Below are 20605 nucleotides of genomic sequence, written 5' to 3' on the forward strand. Positions count from 1 at the left end.
TTAGTATGGGATAAGTACTACTTTTGAAATCGACTTTGGTCAGCCATCAATGACAGTATAGTTACGATATAATTTAAAGGATCAAGAAATTGCCGTTACCGATTATAAAGACCATAATGAAAAATGTTCTTAAGGTAAAAAAAACACTTCCCGTTGCACATATTTTTAGTAGCTAAAGTAACAAACTGAATTAATGTGCAATAGATTTAACATTACGAATGAGGTGGAATATGATCCTTAATCTGGGGATCACAGATTGTACACAGCTCTTCTTCTAAAGTTTCATGTCTGTAGGCCACACGAATACCAGGGACATTCGTGCAACTGATAGAATTTGATTCAATACCCTCTTTCAGGTAATTTTCTCCTAGCCAATGTTTCTTCAACTATTGGAGGTGTTCAAAATGGTGTTGCAATTACATTATCAATCTATTACTGTAATTACAAAATATTCGACTTTTAATTATTATCTTACATTGTGCTCGAAACCACTCATCCACACACTATTTCGGGCCAGTTCACACATATCACAAGGGTTAAGTTTCCATACTTGTGCTGCAATACTATATTCTTCCATCAAAGGTTCCTAAACAACAGGTAGAATATTCGCTTTATGTTTAGAATGGCATTATTTGATGGAAGTGATTTTACTATTCATATAAAATAAACAGAGGGATTAATTGATACTCTAAATACCTTTGTAAAATGGAATTGTAGAGGGTCATCAGACGAAATCGATACAATTAGCCCTCTTGCATGATACGATGGAAGAGGGTTTCGATGATAATTCAGAAACAATGAATTGTTACTTAAAGGTGACATTGCAATGCCCACCTGAGCCAAATAATATAAATATTGCAAAGCGGGAACCTGCAAGGAAAGCCGACAATTATTATATATTACTCCCAAGTTATTTCTAAGATTCGATAGATGATAATAAATGTACATGCATATCACACACGCAGTTAAAGATAACATTTATAGAATTGAATATTCATTATACCTTTCGCAGTAATAAACCATGAGAAATATTTTGCGCTAAGATAAAAGCAGCCATCAAGTGCTCTACCGAACCTGCTTCTCCACAATGTGGTCGAAACATAAAACAGTTAAGACCACGTTGCCTATATTCGTATAAACGAATTTTGCGATTATTTTCTATTCAAATGTAATACATACATATATAATTAGGTTTTATATTTACAAAGAGTTAAGGTGACCTACTTTCGTAAATTATTTAGCGCAGTAATATTGGCAAACATGTAAAAACAATAATAAGAGTATGGAGGATTCTCCGGTAGATCCCATTCATTTGGCAATGGGCTATCTTCATGAAATAAATGGTTTTCAGCTTTACTTTCGTCATCTACACTATCAAAGCCAATTAGCTGTATAACGTATACGAATGAAAACATAGATTGCGTTAGTGTATTCAATTATCGAACTTTAAAGTATGCAAATAATTTAAAATCTATTAAAATATTTTGTCAAGAGTTCAACCTGTGGCAAAAAACGGTGCAATTCCGGGTGAGAACTAGGATTGCATGTGACTTCAAACAGGGGTGTGAATATGTTATCCAACATTTCTTGGAAATTATTGAGGAGGTTATTGGATTTATAAATGTTACTAGTTATTAGAACCAATATTAAATGTAAAGATTAGTTTAATATAGTGACACAATTAAAAATGCTTTATTTACTGAACGCTAAAACTTACTACAGACGAGGGATTTGGATTAGCCATCTCACATTATCTGAATACACGCTGTTGTTCACAGCCCATCTAGCTAATTTATCCCATTCAATTTTCGATTTGCCGTATATTGATAAGCGGGGCTCAGCCATTTGGTATTTGCTGTCTTCTAGTTCGTATGCAACCTCCTACACAAACGAAATATCCTTGAGCAAGTGATACAATTAAAAGGTAATGGGAAATTAAATACCTTGATTAGCTCTCCAAAATATCTTCCATCGACGTAATTGTCAGTTTTCAAAAATATCTCTCTTAATCGACTTTCCCCTGTAAAAGTTGCGAAGTTATTCATTTTTAGCCTAGCTGATTTTAAGCGTAACGAAACATTGGTAACAAGCTCACCAATAGGGTTATACTTGAGATTGAATTTATCGAATCGATGAAAAGTGTTTCGGTCCTAGAATACGAATATCATGGTTATATCCAACTTAAGAACAAGATAATTAAGATTTGCTAAGTTGTTGAAAAGATATATATATATTAACATACCGCATGGACATCCAACTTATCAACACTTAAGTCATATGACGTAAGATTAAGACTCCTAAAAACCTAACGAAGCGTGAAAGTTAAAAAATAACGTTCAAATTCGAGGTCTACAGTAAAGATAAATATATTCTTTAAACTATATTAAAATTGTTACTTTTTCCAAGGTCATCACATTTCCATTACGAAACAAGACCTCTTCGTTCGGACAATTTTTCATTTTATTCTTAATAAATCGTAGTAAGTGTTTTTGATTCATGCATGAGGCCGCGTGAACGTGAGTGTCAACCTATATAAAAATTGGTATACAATGGACCTAGGTTACCAGCTGATAGAGAGACATACGTATTGTATTGTAGAAACCCATTTTTCTTACTTTTCGGACGTTATAAAAATCTCGATGTGAAACTCGCTTTTGAGCTGCAATCTCATTTGTTTCATTTAGTAACACATGCAAATTAAATCGTGATTCGAGAAAAGACATTCGACGATACGCAAATGATTTTCTATAAAATTTCAAAAATGATTCAAATCTTAGTACAGCGCTTTCGACTTGTTTAAATGCCTATAACGCCTATCATTCTTAATACTCGTATTTACATTGGTCCATGAGAACATAAAGCTAACAGAACGTTTCTATCCGAAACAAATTCCTGTACATCCGGATGTTTCAAGTCTAGTGGTTTTTCTCGCTCTAATGCATCCTTATCTTCATAGACCATGACAATACCATTTTTTATTTTACAAACGTTACCATTATCTGGTAAAAATTCGATATCGAAGGGGTTTACATCTTCAAAAGATTCTGTCGGTAATCCTAATGTATAAAGCACAAGATAAGGTTTAGTATGGCCATAGCATCGATGTTGTGTATCGAATCTATTTTATTTGAATATAACGATCATCCTTTAGTTTGGTATGTACCGGCACAAATTGAGCGAGCAACATCTTCGTGATCGATACATTCAAGAGATTTATCAACATAAGTTTTTAGTGCCTTTTCGGTAGTACGGCAGAAACTTTGCCTGCTAATTTTCATATACTTCTGACGAATAAGTAATGCCTTGACGAAAAAGCTTGACGCCTCTTCTAGATTTCCCAGTAATATCTGTATTGATAGAATATTATCGTATTAGCGGTGATATGATTTGTTTAAACTAAATGGTTGTATTCAAAATGAACGCAAGTGTGTGTTATTATCACTTACACCGGAGTGACTGCATTCGTCTTCGTCAACATGAATTCTATGAAATTTTGTTGAATCTAGAAATCGTTCGCGATTGCACTGTGATCGATAACGACTAGCTAAATCTAAGCAAAGGAAATTATTTAAATTTCGTCGATTAGAACTATTTCAATATTTTTTTGGTAAATATTTAGAATTGAAATCATTCATCAGATGAATAATGGAAAGTCATTCAAAAATTTTGAGAAATGTAAGGCAACTTCATTTTACGCAAAACATAAATAACACAATCAATGAACAGAGAAATACACATGTCAATAGTTTTGCCATTCATACCTTCATCTTTCGCATTCTTAAATTCTAGTTCTTTAATTCCTGCTTGCAACATAGTAGTTTGTAGAGCATCTTCATGAATTTGACGTTGAGCGATATCATCATCCGGCATTTCGAATAAGGAAGCATCCGGTGTAGAACTACAAACGGTGATAGTATTAGCAAGGGAAAGAATGATCCACAAGCAGTCAATTTTAAACGTTTACTTTCTAGAAATATTGCATCGGATAAACAAACGCATCCTTCTGAATTGAGCTATTACTTAAAGGCCTTGATTGGTTACACCAGGATAACAAGTTTGAATTTGAACGCATAGCAAGGGGTTTCCATTAGCATATCGTGATATAAAGTAATTGTTTCTAAATCAATACAGTACATGCTTCATTTATTTTAGGCTTTTCTACCTTCCCTTTATCAAAAGTTTTAAAAAGACAGATAGGAAATGACTTTTTCCATCGTATCGCAATACCCTAGACGAGCTGCTTTGAACTAGTAGTCAAGTAGACAACACAAGTATGCAACCGTTGTGTGATGAGTAGTGGGACATGATTTGATTGTCTTCTGCGGTATTCTAAAAGTGTGATGACAACAACTTTAGTTTTTGAATACTCTAGTATACGTAGGGTATGTTGGTATCGCGCACTATCTGTTGAAGAGAATAAGCAAATAATCCTCTAATTGACAATAACATTACTTTGGAGTTGTCTGGTGTGTGGAATTGATTTTGATCAAACGTAGGAGTCCCTGTGACCATAGAAAAGATATCTGTTGCGTAGAACTACAGACATGCACGTGCTTCTACATCCTCTATCAAATAAAGGGCTAATGTTGTCATTTGACGACTTGAAAATCGATCATTTGAATACGGCGGGGCAACAGATTTTTGCAAAGTTTTCAAATTGAATTGTATACGCCAAAGTAAAACTTTAGTAAACACTTTGGGTAAACTGTTATCAATACAATTGTAAAAAGGAAAATGGACTGATATCGATGATAAAAAAAAAAGTACAATCTTTAACAGTAATTTTACCGTTGTCTCATCAACTGAATAAGAAAGAGTTTTATCTAAGCGATAGAATGAAGAACTCTATTTTGTTACTGCGTCTATTGTTTCTTGTTGGTTGGTGTTAGTTCTACTGTATCTTCGTCCATCTATTCAGCTTGAAGGTTAAAATTGAACAAAAGTATTGCATGTCGTGTCACCAAATTGTATACGAAATAGCGCGTAAAAGGTAAACACCTTTGAGCACTATTATTGCTAACGCTATCGGTAAAGAGAGATGATGGAAATTCCTTTTATTGTACTTTCTGTATGGACATGAAGTTGAAAAAAAATGTCGTCAGGCGATTACTGTACAATATTGCTAATGGATATTGATTGCTGTAAGTGACTATTATAATAATAATAATTATTATTATTAAGGAAAAAGTAGTCGGATCTCAATTTCACCCATACTCCATTTTCAATTGTAACCTTGTTCAAGATTGTTATTTTGATCCAATATGGCTCCTTGGTGAATCAAGATTGCTTTTGTATCTCATTACAGTAAATCGTCGCTATTGTACTGTCTAGAAAGATGGCGATGCAGAGAGTCATTCAATCCTGTACTCTCTTTTACGAATTGTAAGCTGTGGTATTCTAATAGGAAAGATTTCTCCATACTAACGCAAAGCGTATATAAGTTGGTTATTGATAAGAGAAGATGCGAGTACGTTATGAGATGAGGGAATTTGTCTTCAAGATTGAGTATCATTCAAATCGATTAGCAACGACAATGCTTGCCATTCGGTGGAGCTATATCAATCGACTTGTATCCGATCTACAGTACTGCATATTGAATGTGTATTGTGTCGATGGAGGATTAAGACAATCATTACCTACTACGATCTTGTCCATACATCGAATGATCAGAGAATAAAAGTTCACGATTGAGTTCAGTCATGATAGAATTTCCCGCTTTGAATGTGAGCTGATGCAAGACTTCAATGTTAATAATGTCACCAAATGAGTTGTTTGCTTGTAAAAAAATGAGAACCAACTGAGAATGATGACCATTAATAAGAAGAATAGTTCTTCAATTGCTTTCATGGACGATCGATAGTCATCCAGTAGGATTACATTAGCCAGCATCGAATGCCAACTTTAGTGGATAAACTCATTGATTTGCCTACTAAAATAACCAGTTCATCCCATGTAAAACTGTCTACGAGTCGACTCTACAGGATCAATTCTATCTACGGCTTGCCATTCGTCTTTATATCAACACCAGCTGCAGACTAATCCCATCATTTCCTCTATACGTGCTTATATATATATCAATTTTTCCACTTGATTATCTGTCTCAATCGATTGTATATAAGCATAGACTCCGAAGTGAAAATGAACAACTACTACAGTACAATGGTCGATGCATCAGCGTTCTGACTGACATTGTACTGTACTACAGTACTGTACACAGTATCACAAATGAGCGGACGAAATTGGACTTAGTACTGTAGATAAATGAAGCCATTTGGAATCAATTTGATGTGAAAATTAGCAAAAATGCAAAACTTCATGTCCCAAATTGAATGTTAGACTTATTAGGCTACATCGACAGTACATCAATTTGATCCACTTCCATGGAGGCTTGATTGAACGTGCATGCATATCATTTTCTTTTTCCATTTTGTACAGTACTTTATACCGCAGAAGATGGAATGTTCCGGGGGAGGGGAGGGGGAGGGATACACAATAAAAAAATGGCCGTGTGGACATAAAGACATTTCACATCTAGCGAGCCAAATAGATATTTCAATGTGGGAAAAGATGTCGCGGTTAACGCTGATAGACAGTACCTGGTCATTAGACAATTTCAATTGACCAATGGAAATTCTTAGTTCATGAACATCTGACTACATCATCATCATTACAGTTCTGGAACATTGGATACAATCAGGTTGTGACTACAAGCGATATGCCTACTATAGATCACATGGAATCGCGTTTGAATTAATTCAATAAATTGGCAACTCACAGTTGTCGACTGTGCTGTTGAGTATAGACTACTGAATAAGTAGCGTGTTGTTCGATTGTTGTTTCTACTAAGCAAGTAAGTATAGACTATAGGTGAAGAAGTCTAAAAATTGGTGCAATTATGAGTCACTTTATAACTATGTCGTGTTGGAAGAAACGACTTCGTTTAGCAGCTACTGCGTCCAGTCATGGACTACTTCATTAAAAGGATCTTTTATTTGAGTAGCCCATAGCAAAGCAGCAATGTTTATTCTAAAATCCAAACCATAACAAATTACCATGTAGCCATCGCCATCAAATACAGTATCATACTTTATATGGAGGGTCTATTGTACAGTATCATTATGTATCTCTAAATCACAGTATTTTTATGTATGGCAGCCTAGCACTTCCACATTGAAATGATTGCATTGCTATGATAAACTTGCCTACACTTTGTGTTATGTTTTCTGTACACTCACTTGGAATTGTTTAATTTGACCTACAGTACTGTATAAGTGTATATTACCATGCCTTTTAAATTGTTTCCATTGAAGTTTTACCGATACTTTTAATTAATGAAGCAATGTATTGATTTAAGTCCAGCTATGTTGTATTGTTGTGAATAAGGAGCATGGATCGGCAGATGAAAAGGCATGGTCGATTTTCTTCCAAGGCCATTGTGGGAAGGAAACAGTAATTTATGCATCGGTAATTTACGATAAACGTGGTTTGCAGTCCAACGAATACGTATAGCAAAACATACGGTAAAATCAGTATTCATGAAATAGTGCATAAGTAGAACTACGAAAAGCATGGAATCCAAGCCTTTCAAATGCAATATTCAAATGATAAGAATTTTAGTCACCAGCTCATACGATGTACATTCTATGATGCTTTACTGGAAGGCACAAGCAAATGGGAACTACCTCTTGAAATTCAATACTGATTGATTTTACAGGTGGACAAACCAATACTGCTCTTTCACTGCTCGATGTGGTAGTGCGAGAGAAGGCAAATCAACTTCAATACTCTATGAAACAAGATATTGGGCAAGGGGACTTTTATTCTTTCTCTACGTCAAAACTTGTTTAGGCGGCAACACAGTAGTCTTTACAGTCAAATGTAATTATACAAATACAGCCCAATTGATAGTTAACTTGAAAGCCTTTTATCGTCATTGATGGTAGATTGTCACAAATTGTATGTTGGTAATCAAGTTTACACGTATTCTTTTTACCACGATGTCATTAACAGATCAAAGTAGCCTTCCAAGTTTTGTGGCTCTATCGCTCCACTGATGTCATGGTTGCAATCAACATGAACATTTATACCGGCATTTGTGTACATCAAGATCGAGATACACGATTGATATTCATTTCTAGAGTACGTATATGATCAACTATCCTGTGAGTCTATTGAAAAAGCATCAACATGTCACTGGTGCAATCTTGTTGGTATGACTTTGATCATCATGATCCTTTATGCTAGCGATGCTATCGCATTTGATTAGCGTTGGTAAAAGCCTAGACATGATTGATTAGGAAAAGTGGGATAAATCACATTAAGAATTCTATTCTATTCTTATTATTTATTTAATTGAATTGTTGATGAGCATAGAGTATCAGGTTATCTACTGTATTATCGACAAGATCGATTCCAATATGGGACGAAATGATCGTTGTCGCTGCGTCCTACCGTGTTCTACAAAGTACAGTAATTGCAATCTACAGAGAAAATAGGTACAGATGACAGTCCTCATTGGAATACATAAGGTCGACGTTGCATTTGAAAATGAGACCCAAGCCAATAGCGCTATTACGAGAATGATGTTAGAATGGATAGGAAAGCGTTTACACTGAGTAGAACATGTCTACTGTACTGTAGAGACCCTATTGATTGAAAAGTCTGCCTTGCTATGTTGCATGTAGACTGTATCCCGGTCGCATTGAAGATCCTTCCATCCCATTACACTTTGCAGAAATCATGATTGGATACTGTCAACATACTGTAGGCAAATGGAATTTTGACGTTGGAGAGTTTTTCCTGGAAGGGTTGCACCGTCACTTGTACGGCCATCGTCAGTGACATCGTACAGTATGATTATTGGGGCTAATTACAGGGCGTTCTTATGCCAATCCTATTGCCTTACCTCATTCGATTGACGTCACTGGATTTTCCTTTATTTTTCGATGGAATGAGTACAGGGACAGAATTCATTCGGTAAATCTTTTCTGTTATACTTGCAATGACGTCGTCGGTAGACGTCTTTTGACGGGCTAAATGTCCATTTGATTCCATGATTGCTGCGGATAAAATGGATTCTCCAAGTTGTTGAAGATGGACAGTGAGTCGGTAATTCCAATTCTTATTGTAATAATAATTACACCCTTTACAAACCCAATTGTCACCCCCTGAAAGTATGTACTGTAGCGAGTTTGCTTTGTACTGTACTCAACTCTACTCTACTCTACTCTACTCAGGGGGTGACAATTGTGGGTTTGTACAGTACAAACCCATTTAAAAGGATGTACAGTACTGTAGCGAGTTTGGTTTGTACTGTACTCTATGTACAAGGTGTACAGTACATTTGAAAGGATGTACTGTAGCGAGTTTGGTTTGTACTGTACTCTATGTACAAGGTGTAGAATTTCTTTCTAGATAAATCAGTGAAAATTTTTATGATTTATTTTCGAATAAAACCCATAAAACTGTATATCTGCTTAAAGACTCAGATACTGTACTCAGCGCCAATAGCTTAAACGATGATACATTATTCTAAGAGTCTGTACCTCAAATTTTTTAAACTGTGTTTGAGCATCATCATTGATTTCAATTTACAACAAGCATTCGGTTGCATAGAATTAGCCGCTTGCTTGATTTTGTACTGTGTTGTATACGGCATTGGTGCTAGCCTAGAGTAGCATGACCAGGAAAATAGTCATTCCTCATGGTTATTTTACACTTTTTCTATAGTAATCCCTGACAGAAGCCAACTTTTCTCAGGTCTAGTTACATCATGGATGAGTTGGACCGTTGTTTGTTTTGGTGTGTGGGCTGATTGCCTTGAGGTCATTCCTCAGAGCCATTTTGTATGTGGATTTACAAGAGACTCCACATTGATTTTTGCGCTCTAAAAATCAAGAAGAGACGGGACAGCAAAAGAACTCACTGTACAGCAGAGACCCTTATTACAGAGAGACATGGCAATCTAATTATTGGTACTGTACAGTACAAGTAGTGTATGCTGTACAGTATTATTTACTATACTGTACACTGTACAGCAGAGACCCTAAACAGAGAGACATGAGTCATACTGTACTGTACAGTACTGTACTGTACTGTACAGTGTACAGTATGACAATGTAATTATTAGTACAGTACAGTACAAATATACTGTATTATGTACACTTGTACAGTACACTGTACTGTACAGCAGAGACATGACAATCTAATTATTAGTACTGTACAGTGTACCGTACAGTATGCTGTACAGTATTATGTACTATACTGTACACTGTAAAGCAGAGACCCTAAACAGAGAGACATGAGTCATACTGTACTGTACTGTACTGTACAGTACAGTATGACAATGTAATTATTAGTACAGTACTGTACACTGTACAGTACACTGTACAGCAGAGACATGACAATCTAATTATTAGTACTGTACAGTACAGTACCGTACAGTATGCTGTACAGTATTATGTACTATACTGTACACTGTACAGCAGAGACCCTAAACAGAGAGACATGAGTCATACTGTACTGTACTGTATAGTATGACAATGTAATTATTAGTACAGTACTGTACAGTACAAATATACTGTATTATGTACAGTACAGTACACTGTACAGCAGAGACATGACAATCTAATTATTAGTACTGTACACTGTACAGTACCGTACAGTATTATGTACTATACTGTGCACTGTACACTGTACAGCAGAGACCCTAAACAGAGAGACATGAGTCATACAGTACTGTACTGTACTGTATGACAATGTAATTATTAGTACTGTACAGTGTACAGTACAGTACAAATATACTGTATTATGTACTGTACACTCAGTGTACAGTACAGTACAAGTATACAGTATTATGTACTGTACTATACTGTACTGTACAGTGTACACTGTACAGTACAGCACAGACCCTAACAGAGAGACATGACAATTTAATTATTAGTTCAGTACTGTATAGTTTGTACTACTGTATGTACAGTGTACTGTACGTTGGTACGTTCAAATTGGACGTTCGTACTGTACTGTACAGTACGTTCGTTCATTAAAACTGGCTAACGTCCACAGTACTAGTACTGTATACTGTATACTGTACTACATGGCTCGATTGTACTAGTAAATTCACTGTTCTACAAACTCAAAATTGGTATCCGTTATTCAAAGTGTGAACGGCGTAGAAGCTTTGCGCTTTTCAATGCAGGCAATAAAGAGAAAATAGGAGTTAGTAGCTCATTTTACTCTAACTTCAACTACGTGTACAATCTCTTGTTTTCCACGCTGATTGAGAGCATTACCAAACTTTGATGCGCTTGTTAGTGTTAACTGGAGATAGTAATACACAACACTGTCGAGAAGAGAGCCTTTTACACAGTGACATGACAATCTTTTTTTTTCAAAATGGAAGAGTCTCTTGTCTACAGCACACCGTACAGTAGGCACACCTGGGACTGATGTCAACGACGGTACACTGCATGAAAAAGGAAAGTCAAAAATAAAAAGAGATCCAAATAATTCCAGTGTCCTGTACTGTATATGCTTGCTTTTTAGGTTAAGCCAATCCCCATTTTAGTCTTGAAAGCGATCATCAGCTGTCGTAGTATTCGTCCATGATGGATTGAAACCAGTGCTTTCTTTCTTTTCCTACTGTACCTACTGTTATATCTCCATTCCGGCAGCGACGAGCACGTAGGTAGTATACAGTCGCCAACATGATCTTTAGCCTATTTAATCGTCATCGGATTCATGCTTTGCCATACGATTAGTAATAAAGTGTCCAAAACAGGAAATTCCTGCTACAGCAATTCATACTGTTGCAAAATCCAAGACAACTTAGGGTGTGGCTTGGGATGGAATTCCGAGATTGCCAAGACTCTGCTGGTCAAAATTGTTGACCACTGACTGCATTTGTCTACTGTTGTGTAGACGATTCCCTGCTACATTGTACTACTGCTACCTGTTCCTTTTACAATACCTTGAAAAAGAATCATGGCCGACGGTCCTTCCGCACTACTATACAATCAGGTTTGATATTGTAGTCTGATTAAGATGAATTAATCGTTTGAACATCAATCGATTGGTATAATCCTGCATAGAGATCATCCTGTCAATGAATAGACTACCGGATAACGCTAGTCAACATGAATGTTTGTTACGTATGAATGAGTACCGAGATGATCGAGGATAGAAATGGATATTATCGTTGATAGTTGGTTCACGACTGATCCATGGATGAGATTGTCCAAATGACCCAATGATTGGCTGTAGTCAGTTGAAAATGGTATTTTGTAGTCCATAAACATGTTGATTCAACAGTTGATGAGATACGAAAGAGAAGGAGAACATGGACATCCACCCAGTTGATTTTGGACTGAGGGTGGTGTACCATTTGCTTTGATACTGCAGTCAACTAGCCGATCTCTTCAAACATGGAGTCGAGTGGACTCTACACTATACAGTCAATATCAACAACCATCCACGGTGTAGTAGCCAATTGAATCGTGGTTTACCCAATCGGCAATAAAGATTTTTTACTGCTATCAATCAATTCCACAGCCATCTGCAATCCTTCCTCTCCATGTGATGCCTTAATTAAGCTATTGCAATGATACAGTATTGTAGACTCCGCTTCAATATCGCCAATCCAACTGGATCTTTCAAACTACTCGTATCACCATGACAGGCTTAACGGCGATGCCATGACACAGTTGGATCAATATTGGATGCTATCATAACGCAAGTAACTCTATCTGTAGACACCGCCACCTACTGGATTTATTTTTTACCAGCTGTAGAACGTATTGTAGCTTACGATAGCTTCAACTCGTAATTCTGTACCGAACTGAAAGCTTTTGCAGCAATGTTTATGTAAGCAGGACTTTCATAGTTAGATAGTGATGTTGTCGTGCTGTAGAATTGCTATTTTTGCATGATCATAGCCTGCTGTCGAACAAGGGTTGCAACGGCTACAATGGTATGTTATATACGATATCGTAGATAATGGAGTAGGTTCGAATTTTTCCAATATCGGAAGAACCATCATGGTTATACAGATTAATTGATTGACTTTCTACAGTACAGTACTGCCTCATAAATCTGATGCTGCCTGTGCCTTTTCAACTTGGAATTCATGCAGTACTTGGATGTTCTACGTGTAGATAGTTTTTATTTCATTCTATCCATGTTATGCAATTCGTTGTTATCAGTCATTTCGCCACGGTGTAGTAGAGTATTCATAATTCTTGTAATGAATGCATAAATTACTGCAGTTACAGAATCTCTTGCAACATCCGACTGTACATTGCAAAGACGTGGAAGGCACTATTGCCAGATTACTGATGATAGCGAAGGATGGGACTGAGAAATTTCAGGTTGGTATGGCATTAATGAATCCTTTCGCTTTAGCTACCTATCGTTAAGGATGTAATCTTAGAGATATTGAAGTGGATAATCGTATATCTTAAGAAATCGATTATAACACAATAGTCTTGAATGGAATAAAATCGATTGTGTACCGTAATGACAGAATAAAGTTACAATCTCAGATGACTAGGTTTTTACTGAAATGTTGCTACTGTGAATAACTCACTACTTACCTATTATAATTATCCATTCAATTTATTTTGAAACTTTGGCTGATTCTCAAATAATTAATTAACGTTATCATAAATATTTTAGTTTTTAACAGATTACGATAGGACTTTAACATACCGTATGTACAATGGCAAATCCGCTTCCACAAGCTTTGGTAATGTCATGGGCATTTTGATGTTGCTTCGTGTACAGAATAATTTATATAGCTATACCTTCAAAAGTACAAGTGTACAAAGAGCGATGATATTAATATAAAGTCTATACATTTAGATCATGTATTCATTGGTTATAATTGCAGCGGATATGTGAAAATTTTGCTAACGTACAGCAATTGAATTTGGATTTACTGTATTCTATAAATAATTATCTTAACATATTCTATATTGCAATGTCAAAGTCGATATTGTCATTGAAAAACGATCAATTATTTTCAAATATGGCATTGAACTGTTTTTCTTAATGTAAAATTGGAAGTTACTAACTCGAACTCGGTTTATTTTATGTAGGCGTTCTTGATAGTAATCCGCTCATTGACAAGAGAATAAGAGACGCGGTTAGACTAATCTTACCATGTTGCAACATTACATAGGTCCAGATTGTGTCAATTGCCTTACGCTTTCATGGAAGGATTCAATCAATACTCTATATAAACATTAATTACTTATAGATTTCAATCCTCTTACATATGGATTAAATGCACAAAATTAATAACACACTTTATGTCAAGTATAGACTACAGGGATCATATTTCTTATGTATTTCTTTGCTAATCATTTTCTATTGCTCTGTAGGCCGAATCATTGAGAGATTATTACTATGCCATTGAAATTTCAGAGTAAAATTATTTTCATATTTACAAATTTATTTCGTATCATTAAAACCAGTTGTAACGCTACCATTTTCACACTGGACAGCAATTTTGTATTTTATGTTTTAGTAAATACACATTTGAAGAGAAAATAGCCCATATGGAAATATGGTTAGCATTATGGATTGCAAACGTTTACAGCAAACTGTATTCCTGCTCGTTTTCTAATTTAATTACTTTCACGCTGTATCGCTGGTTTCTGGTGATGATTTATAATTAATTAGAGTAAAATATGATTTTACATCTTTAGGTGGAAAGAGGGAGAGAAGTTGATGGTTAGCGCAAATATTCATAGAGATGATTTGAGCAAGCTTTTGAAAGCGTCTAGTATACGTTTACGGTAATGTAACTAAAAATCTATAAGTCATGTTCATTTAATGTTATCTTCTAAACGAATGTTAATTTTATGCATTCTTTTTACTATTTTCAATGTTATTTACACTACAGAGATGGAATGGATGAACTGATGGACGTCCTGGAACGGCATAATATCCCTGTGCTAATATTATCAGCTGGCATAGGAGGTGAGGCTTGGATTACCTCTTAGACCCGGAATTAGTAGCTAATTTCACGCTTTCTATAAAATAACTCTTATCTTTTCGCATCGAATTCATTCATCCCGTTGAATAAAGTACATACAGTGGCATTTAGGTAGCTGCTAACCATTTCTCTTTATTGTAACATTTAAATATGCGTAACGAGTTAGATGTTATCCGAGAAGGGTTTCATCAGCAATCGACATTCCATGACAATATTGAAATATTGTCAAATGTGATGATCTATAATGACGATGTAAGTTTAGCACGTTTCGTCTTCTAAATTTGATGGTGATTACATGCGATTTATTACGAGCCAATTTTTATTGTATAGGGATATTTTATCGGTTTCCAGGAAGACGTTATTCATTCATTTAATAAAACTAGAGCTTCGGAGCATAATTCATCTTATTTTATAAAGAATAAAGTAATGAAAATCATCATACTTGGTAGAATCCTACCATGATAGAATGTTAACTCCTTTTACTTTCTGTAATCGTATACAGGAACGTGACAATTTGATATTGATGGGCGATACGGAAGGTGATTTACATATGGCTGATGGTATTGATTACTTACGAAATAAAGTTTCTATTGGCTTCCTAAATGTAAAGGTAAATGTATAAATTGATTTGAAACCTTAGATTTTACATAATGCATTTGGCTAACATAGCGTTTACAATATGTATTAATGACACTTGCATGCCAATATTTAATAGCATTCTAAACTCAAAAATATGCATATTGCTTAGGTGAACGAACTGCTAGATTCGTATATGGCACAATATGATATCGTTATTGCTGGGGATGAAAGCATGCATTTTGTTACTAGACTTCTAAAGACTGTGTTTGACAACGTGAGCGTTGCTGTTAGCTAGTTCCGATTGCATCATAATGTATAAATATCTATATATTGCTCATGTAGAGCTTATTTTAGCCGTAGGCAAATATAAGTATTGGTCTTACAGTTGACCGCAGTTGTAAGTAGGCTTATCCAGTTCTAGTGTATTTCAAGTTTTTATTGTTCACTTTGAATCTACTGGACTAGAAGTACAGTACACTGTATCGCTATGATTAAATTGTAGATGTTTTTCCATCTATTCCTTCTCGAGTAAAGATTCTTTACTCTTGATGTTAATGCATCTGCATCGCTTGGTGTATCTTAATTACATAAATACAAAATATTTTGCATGAAAGCTGCTAACTATTCCATGAGTGATTTATATTGTTTTCAATGAAGATATTCAATAATTGCATTATTTCTAAGTTTTGACGTTATACACTGCCTAAAATAAAATCCATTCATTTGGTTATTCCAAGTCTCTTTGTTTGTAACAGCAAGGATAAAGTTTACTTCGGTATACCTTGGTTATATTATCAGTTCAAGATTACTATAGAAAGATTTTATTTAAAACTTAACATCAATGTCACATTAGCTTGCGGCTTCATGTATCTGCAGCAACGGTAGTAGTCTATATGCCTCTACTGCACTGCACAGTATGGCCCATGATATACGGTACACTGTACTATATTCGGCATCAACATTCCTTAAAACTTCTGGCTTTTATACCCTTAACGGCGGATTATGCCGTAACGTATCTGCAAAATCTGCACTAAACTTTCATAAAACTTAAAAGTCCTTACAATTCAACATATCTATTCTATGCCATAGGAAGATACTTGTCACAAAGCATCGGTATTTGTAACTAGGGTTAAACCTTAGAGTACAGGGTAGAGAAGAAATTGAACGACCACGTTTGTTTAAACCTAAAGAACATAGACAATAGTCAGAGGGAAGAGTAGGGAAATAATCACCACGAGGTCAAGATATACGCTCATTTATATAGCATTCTCTTTCCCTGTTGACAAGTAAACAAGTTTAGCGTAAATAAATTAAGGTACCTACTGATTACTATGAGAAACAAAGTTAATAACTTAATACGATCATTTCATAATAAAGCTTATAATCTAACTTGCGGAAGGTCTCACAAATAACAACAATTATTGTAAAAACATACTCTAATATCACACTAACAAATCAACATTGTTGTATATCATAACAGGTAAACCTACAATAATAACAATACATAATATATGACCGAAAAAGTGATCATATCTTAAATATAGCAATAGTAGAAAATGCGGCAATACTATATTAATCTTACAACTTTCGATATGTCAGTACAAACTGTGGTATAAGTCTATTTGTGCAGACTATCAAAAGGTGCACTGTAGTAACAACGAAATGATCTATTTATATTGCATGCTACAGTAGTGCAGCCAATGCTAATTCCTGCTAGCGATGCGTTTCATAATACTGCCATTATGTAGTGCACGGGTTAGTAGCCCTAGGTTCGTGATCCGACAAATCAAAACTCTGAGTTGCTAAAATCAAGCAAATCCCTAATGTGACACAAAATAGTTCACATCGTATAAATTGACTTACAAAAACAGTTAAGTTTATTAACGTCCCATGTCGTCCGTTGGAGAGGATTTCCAATTTCTTCCCCTCACAATAACAATCGAAAATGGCTGAGATAGACCGGATAATCGACTTAGCCTTCACGATAACAATTCTATACAACTTATGCAAATTATCATCAATTGCTCCTATACATAGAAGTCATCAATCACATTAGTACATTGCTTAATATCATTACTCAGTGTGGCTACGAGCTACGGCCTTATATAGCACATACTAAATGTTTGCCGTTTCATCATAGTAGACTTATCAACACTTACCTTATTAAGATATACAGTTCTACACTACATACTATCACTGTATTGCCGACACAAAACTATTGTAATTAGCTAAAATCTCTACACATTATGATACTATAAATCGGGAATAAGAGGCATGCATATTTCGTATTTAGCAAATGCTGTCATCCATAGTTAATATAATTCCTTTGATAGAATCGATATTACTATTAACTACCGTACGGTATGGCTGATATTAAACGACACTTTACTGGAATAGCTAATAAGATTCATCTTTGTCATTGATTAGTAATGATTATACACGAGTAACAACTTACGAAATAAATATTACCGAATAAATTTTTACTTCAACAACAAAATTAGTCTACTTCAACCTCCTTAGTAATCCTCAAGGCTACCTTTAATAAAAAAACGGCTGGCTTTTATTTTCTCGACGGCAGATTGTACCGCCGAGTGTCTGTAGAATCTACAGTATACATTGGTGTCACAAAACAGCTTTCGTGATCGTTCCTAAACTAAACTATCTACTCATAAGGTTCGCCGACTAACTCCGGGAATTGTCGATAAAGGAAAACTAACTTATTCCTATACTATAGAAAACGAGTCCAACGATAGGTTTAGGTTATTAAATATTTTATTAATAACTATTACAACTTTGTACTCTAGCATACCGTAGCCTCAGAGGAACTGAGATTAAAACTTATTAATCAGTGTCACGGTAGTGAATCTACCGTGACAAATGATATCGTACTTAATTTAGACATGTATATGTATCACGATAAGATAGTTATTAATTTGGATATGTGCATGAATTATTTTATGACTTAATATAGCCGATACAAGCCTGTTCCTAATACAGGTTAAATTGTACTAAATATAGTATATGAATTGCCAATGGTGAATTCAATATAAATCCTGTCAATAATAAGCTAGAGAAAACATAAGATTAATCTTTAGTAATATTACAAATTCATTGGATAAGACTAGGAATAATTCAACGTATTCACGAAGTCTTATTAGTCGAAATATATCACATATCGTAAACCGGTTTTATGGCTAGAAAAGCTATTTAAATGATCGATTTTGAATATTAACTTTAACTTGTATTTTATAAAGTAAAGATATAGTTAGAAGATTCCGAAAGTGCATTTCTCAGTTATTGTTACTTATCTAGGGTAATCTAATTAGTTTAGATTAGGCAAGTTTAGTTAAGTAACAATCAGGCTTATTGTCACGGTTTAAGATATTATGTGATAATGTTATTGAAGAAGAAATAGACGGTTACGATTAGATAATCATAAATATTATGATCTGTTAATATTGTGAGATTCAATCGTTAATGGGCTTCCATTAACGAATGTGTAGAGGTAAGGTACTTAATATGCCAATGACGTGTAATAACCAAAATGGCGGTTGTCACACTTGTAGGGAATCTGTTAGATCTTAAATTGTTAATTGGCGCTATAATATTATTAGCGCATAATAATATCAATTATCACATATTTGTTCGATAGTAATTAATAGGATTACAAAGTTATAGAAAGACTAAGTTATGTATAAGAATAATTAACAGGTGGAACAGGTGTAGATTTGATACAAGTATATAAGAGGTTGTAATTTACCTCGCTAGAGAGGAGGAAAATACGGAGACCTAATAAAGTTAGTTTAGTAAATTTATCCAGACGCTTCTAGTCCGCCTTTACTGTTGACTGAGGTCCTTCGCTGAAGTGGAGCGAGTAGTGACGCCTGGTGGCAGTTTTACGGTAGGACAGAGGAGAATAGGATAAGTGTGGAACGGGAATCCGATTGTTGCAAACGACGTTGTGACACTTATATTACAATTTCCTATGTCACACAAATACCCTAGTGCTAATCTATCACATTAAATTATATAGTACGTATTACAGACTAACCGTAGATTAGCAACTTTACTACTAGCCACTTATCACGGAGTATCAAGCTCCGTAACAATTGGTAAACCTTGAAAGTCCTCACTAGGAATTGATTAAGATAGAAGTTAATGCAGTATTCGTGCAGTCGTGCTTATGCTGTAGTTTAAGTCACAGTTATAATCTACCAATCTTAGCGAAATGTCAGTACAAGCAGTGGTTTAAGTCTATTTTTGCAACCATTAATAATAGTATCTCCCTACTCGTAACAGTGTAACACTAATGTATAAAGGCTAAGTGTAGCAGTAGACAACTATAATGATGGTTTACATGGAATAACAGTATGTTAGTTGGCCGTAGCTAATGATGAAATGATGAAGTAAGGCATTCGTTCTTATATCAAGTACTGGACTGACAGCTTCTAAATTACGCCTAAAATGTGCTAGTCGTTAGTATAGACATAGCGAATTGAATAAACTATAGCGTTAGCTATCAAAACTTATGGCTGGTTACTTATACTTGAAGGTTAAGTGTTTTCACGCTGTAATGGAATCTAAGTCGGTTGATAACCGTAAGGTCATTAAAATACAAATCTAACGTAGTAGCAGAGAAGCAACTATTACAATCTATTAAGTATGCACTCCCATCAGATAAGCAGGATTTTCAATTTATGTAGCCCTCTACAAGTTTAAAACACGAGTATCAAATCAAAATTTTAAATGCATCGTATTGACTGTCTTAAAAAGCTGCCAAAAGTTGGATTAAATTACAGAGCTATTCCACGTCCACAAGATTTTAAACTTCACCAATATCGGGAATTTACTTCACTATTGCTGGAAGAACAGGTGCTAAGCTTGCCATTTTAAGCGTATGAGACAATATGCACAGTAATTTTTTTTACACCTGGGAGCACCCAATGGCAAGAAATTGACCAAAATTCGCATAGATCTTTGATACACAAAGCAAAGCTAATCTGACACAAATTTTTCATGCAAATGAATACT

At 35.1% G+C, this 20605-nt stretch overlaps 2 protein-coding genes across 2 annotated transcripts; one reads left to right on the forward strand and one right to left on the reverse strand.

Moving 5' to 3' along the window:
* Nucleotides 1-212: 212 nt before the first annotated feature.
* TRIADDRAFT_51147 (uncharacterized protein) lies at nt 213-13757 on the reverse strand (the record flags this gene model as incomplete). The annotated part of the gene is made up of 17 exons (XM_002117915.1): nt 213-386; nt 476-586; nt 697-870; nt 1004-1124; nt 1225-1388; nt 1501-1627; nt 1718-1881; nt 1944-2020; nt 2096-2150; nt 2243-2305; nt 2397-2528; nt 2616-2745; nt 2840-3056; nt 3164-3347; nt 4163-4167; nt 11439-11464; nt 13705-13757. The coding sequence occupies 17 exons, from the start codon at nt 13755-13757 to the stop codon at nt 213-215; spliced, it is 1977 nt and encodes a 658-aa protein (XP_002117951.1).
* A 1104-nt stretch (nt 13758-14861) lies between these two features.
* Nucleotides 14862-15869, forward strand: TRIADDRAFT_33290 (uncharacterized protein; the record flags this gene model as incomplete). The annotated part of the gene is made up of 5 exons (XM_002117898.1): nt 14862-14979; nt 15162-15247; nt 15326-15418; nt 15498-15605; nt 15744-15869. 5 exons carry the CDS (start codon nt 14862-14864, stop codon nt 15867-15869), a joined length of 531 nt encoding a protein of 176 aa, XP_002117934.1.
* Between the last annotated feature and the right edge of the window lie 4736 nt (nt 15870-20605).

The sequence above is a fragment of the Trichoplax adhaerens genome, genomic scaffold (genome assembly GCF_000150275.1).
Source record: "Trichoplax adhaerens TRIADscaffold_32 genomic scaffold, whole genome shotgun sequence".
NCBI classification, from domain to species: Eukaryota; Metazoa; Placozoa; class Uniplacotomia; order Trichoplacea; family Trichoplacidae; genus Trichoplax; species Trichoplax adhaerens.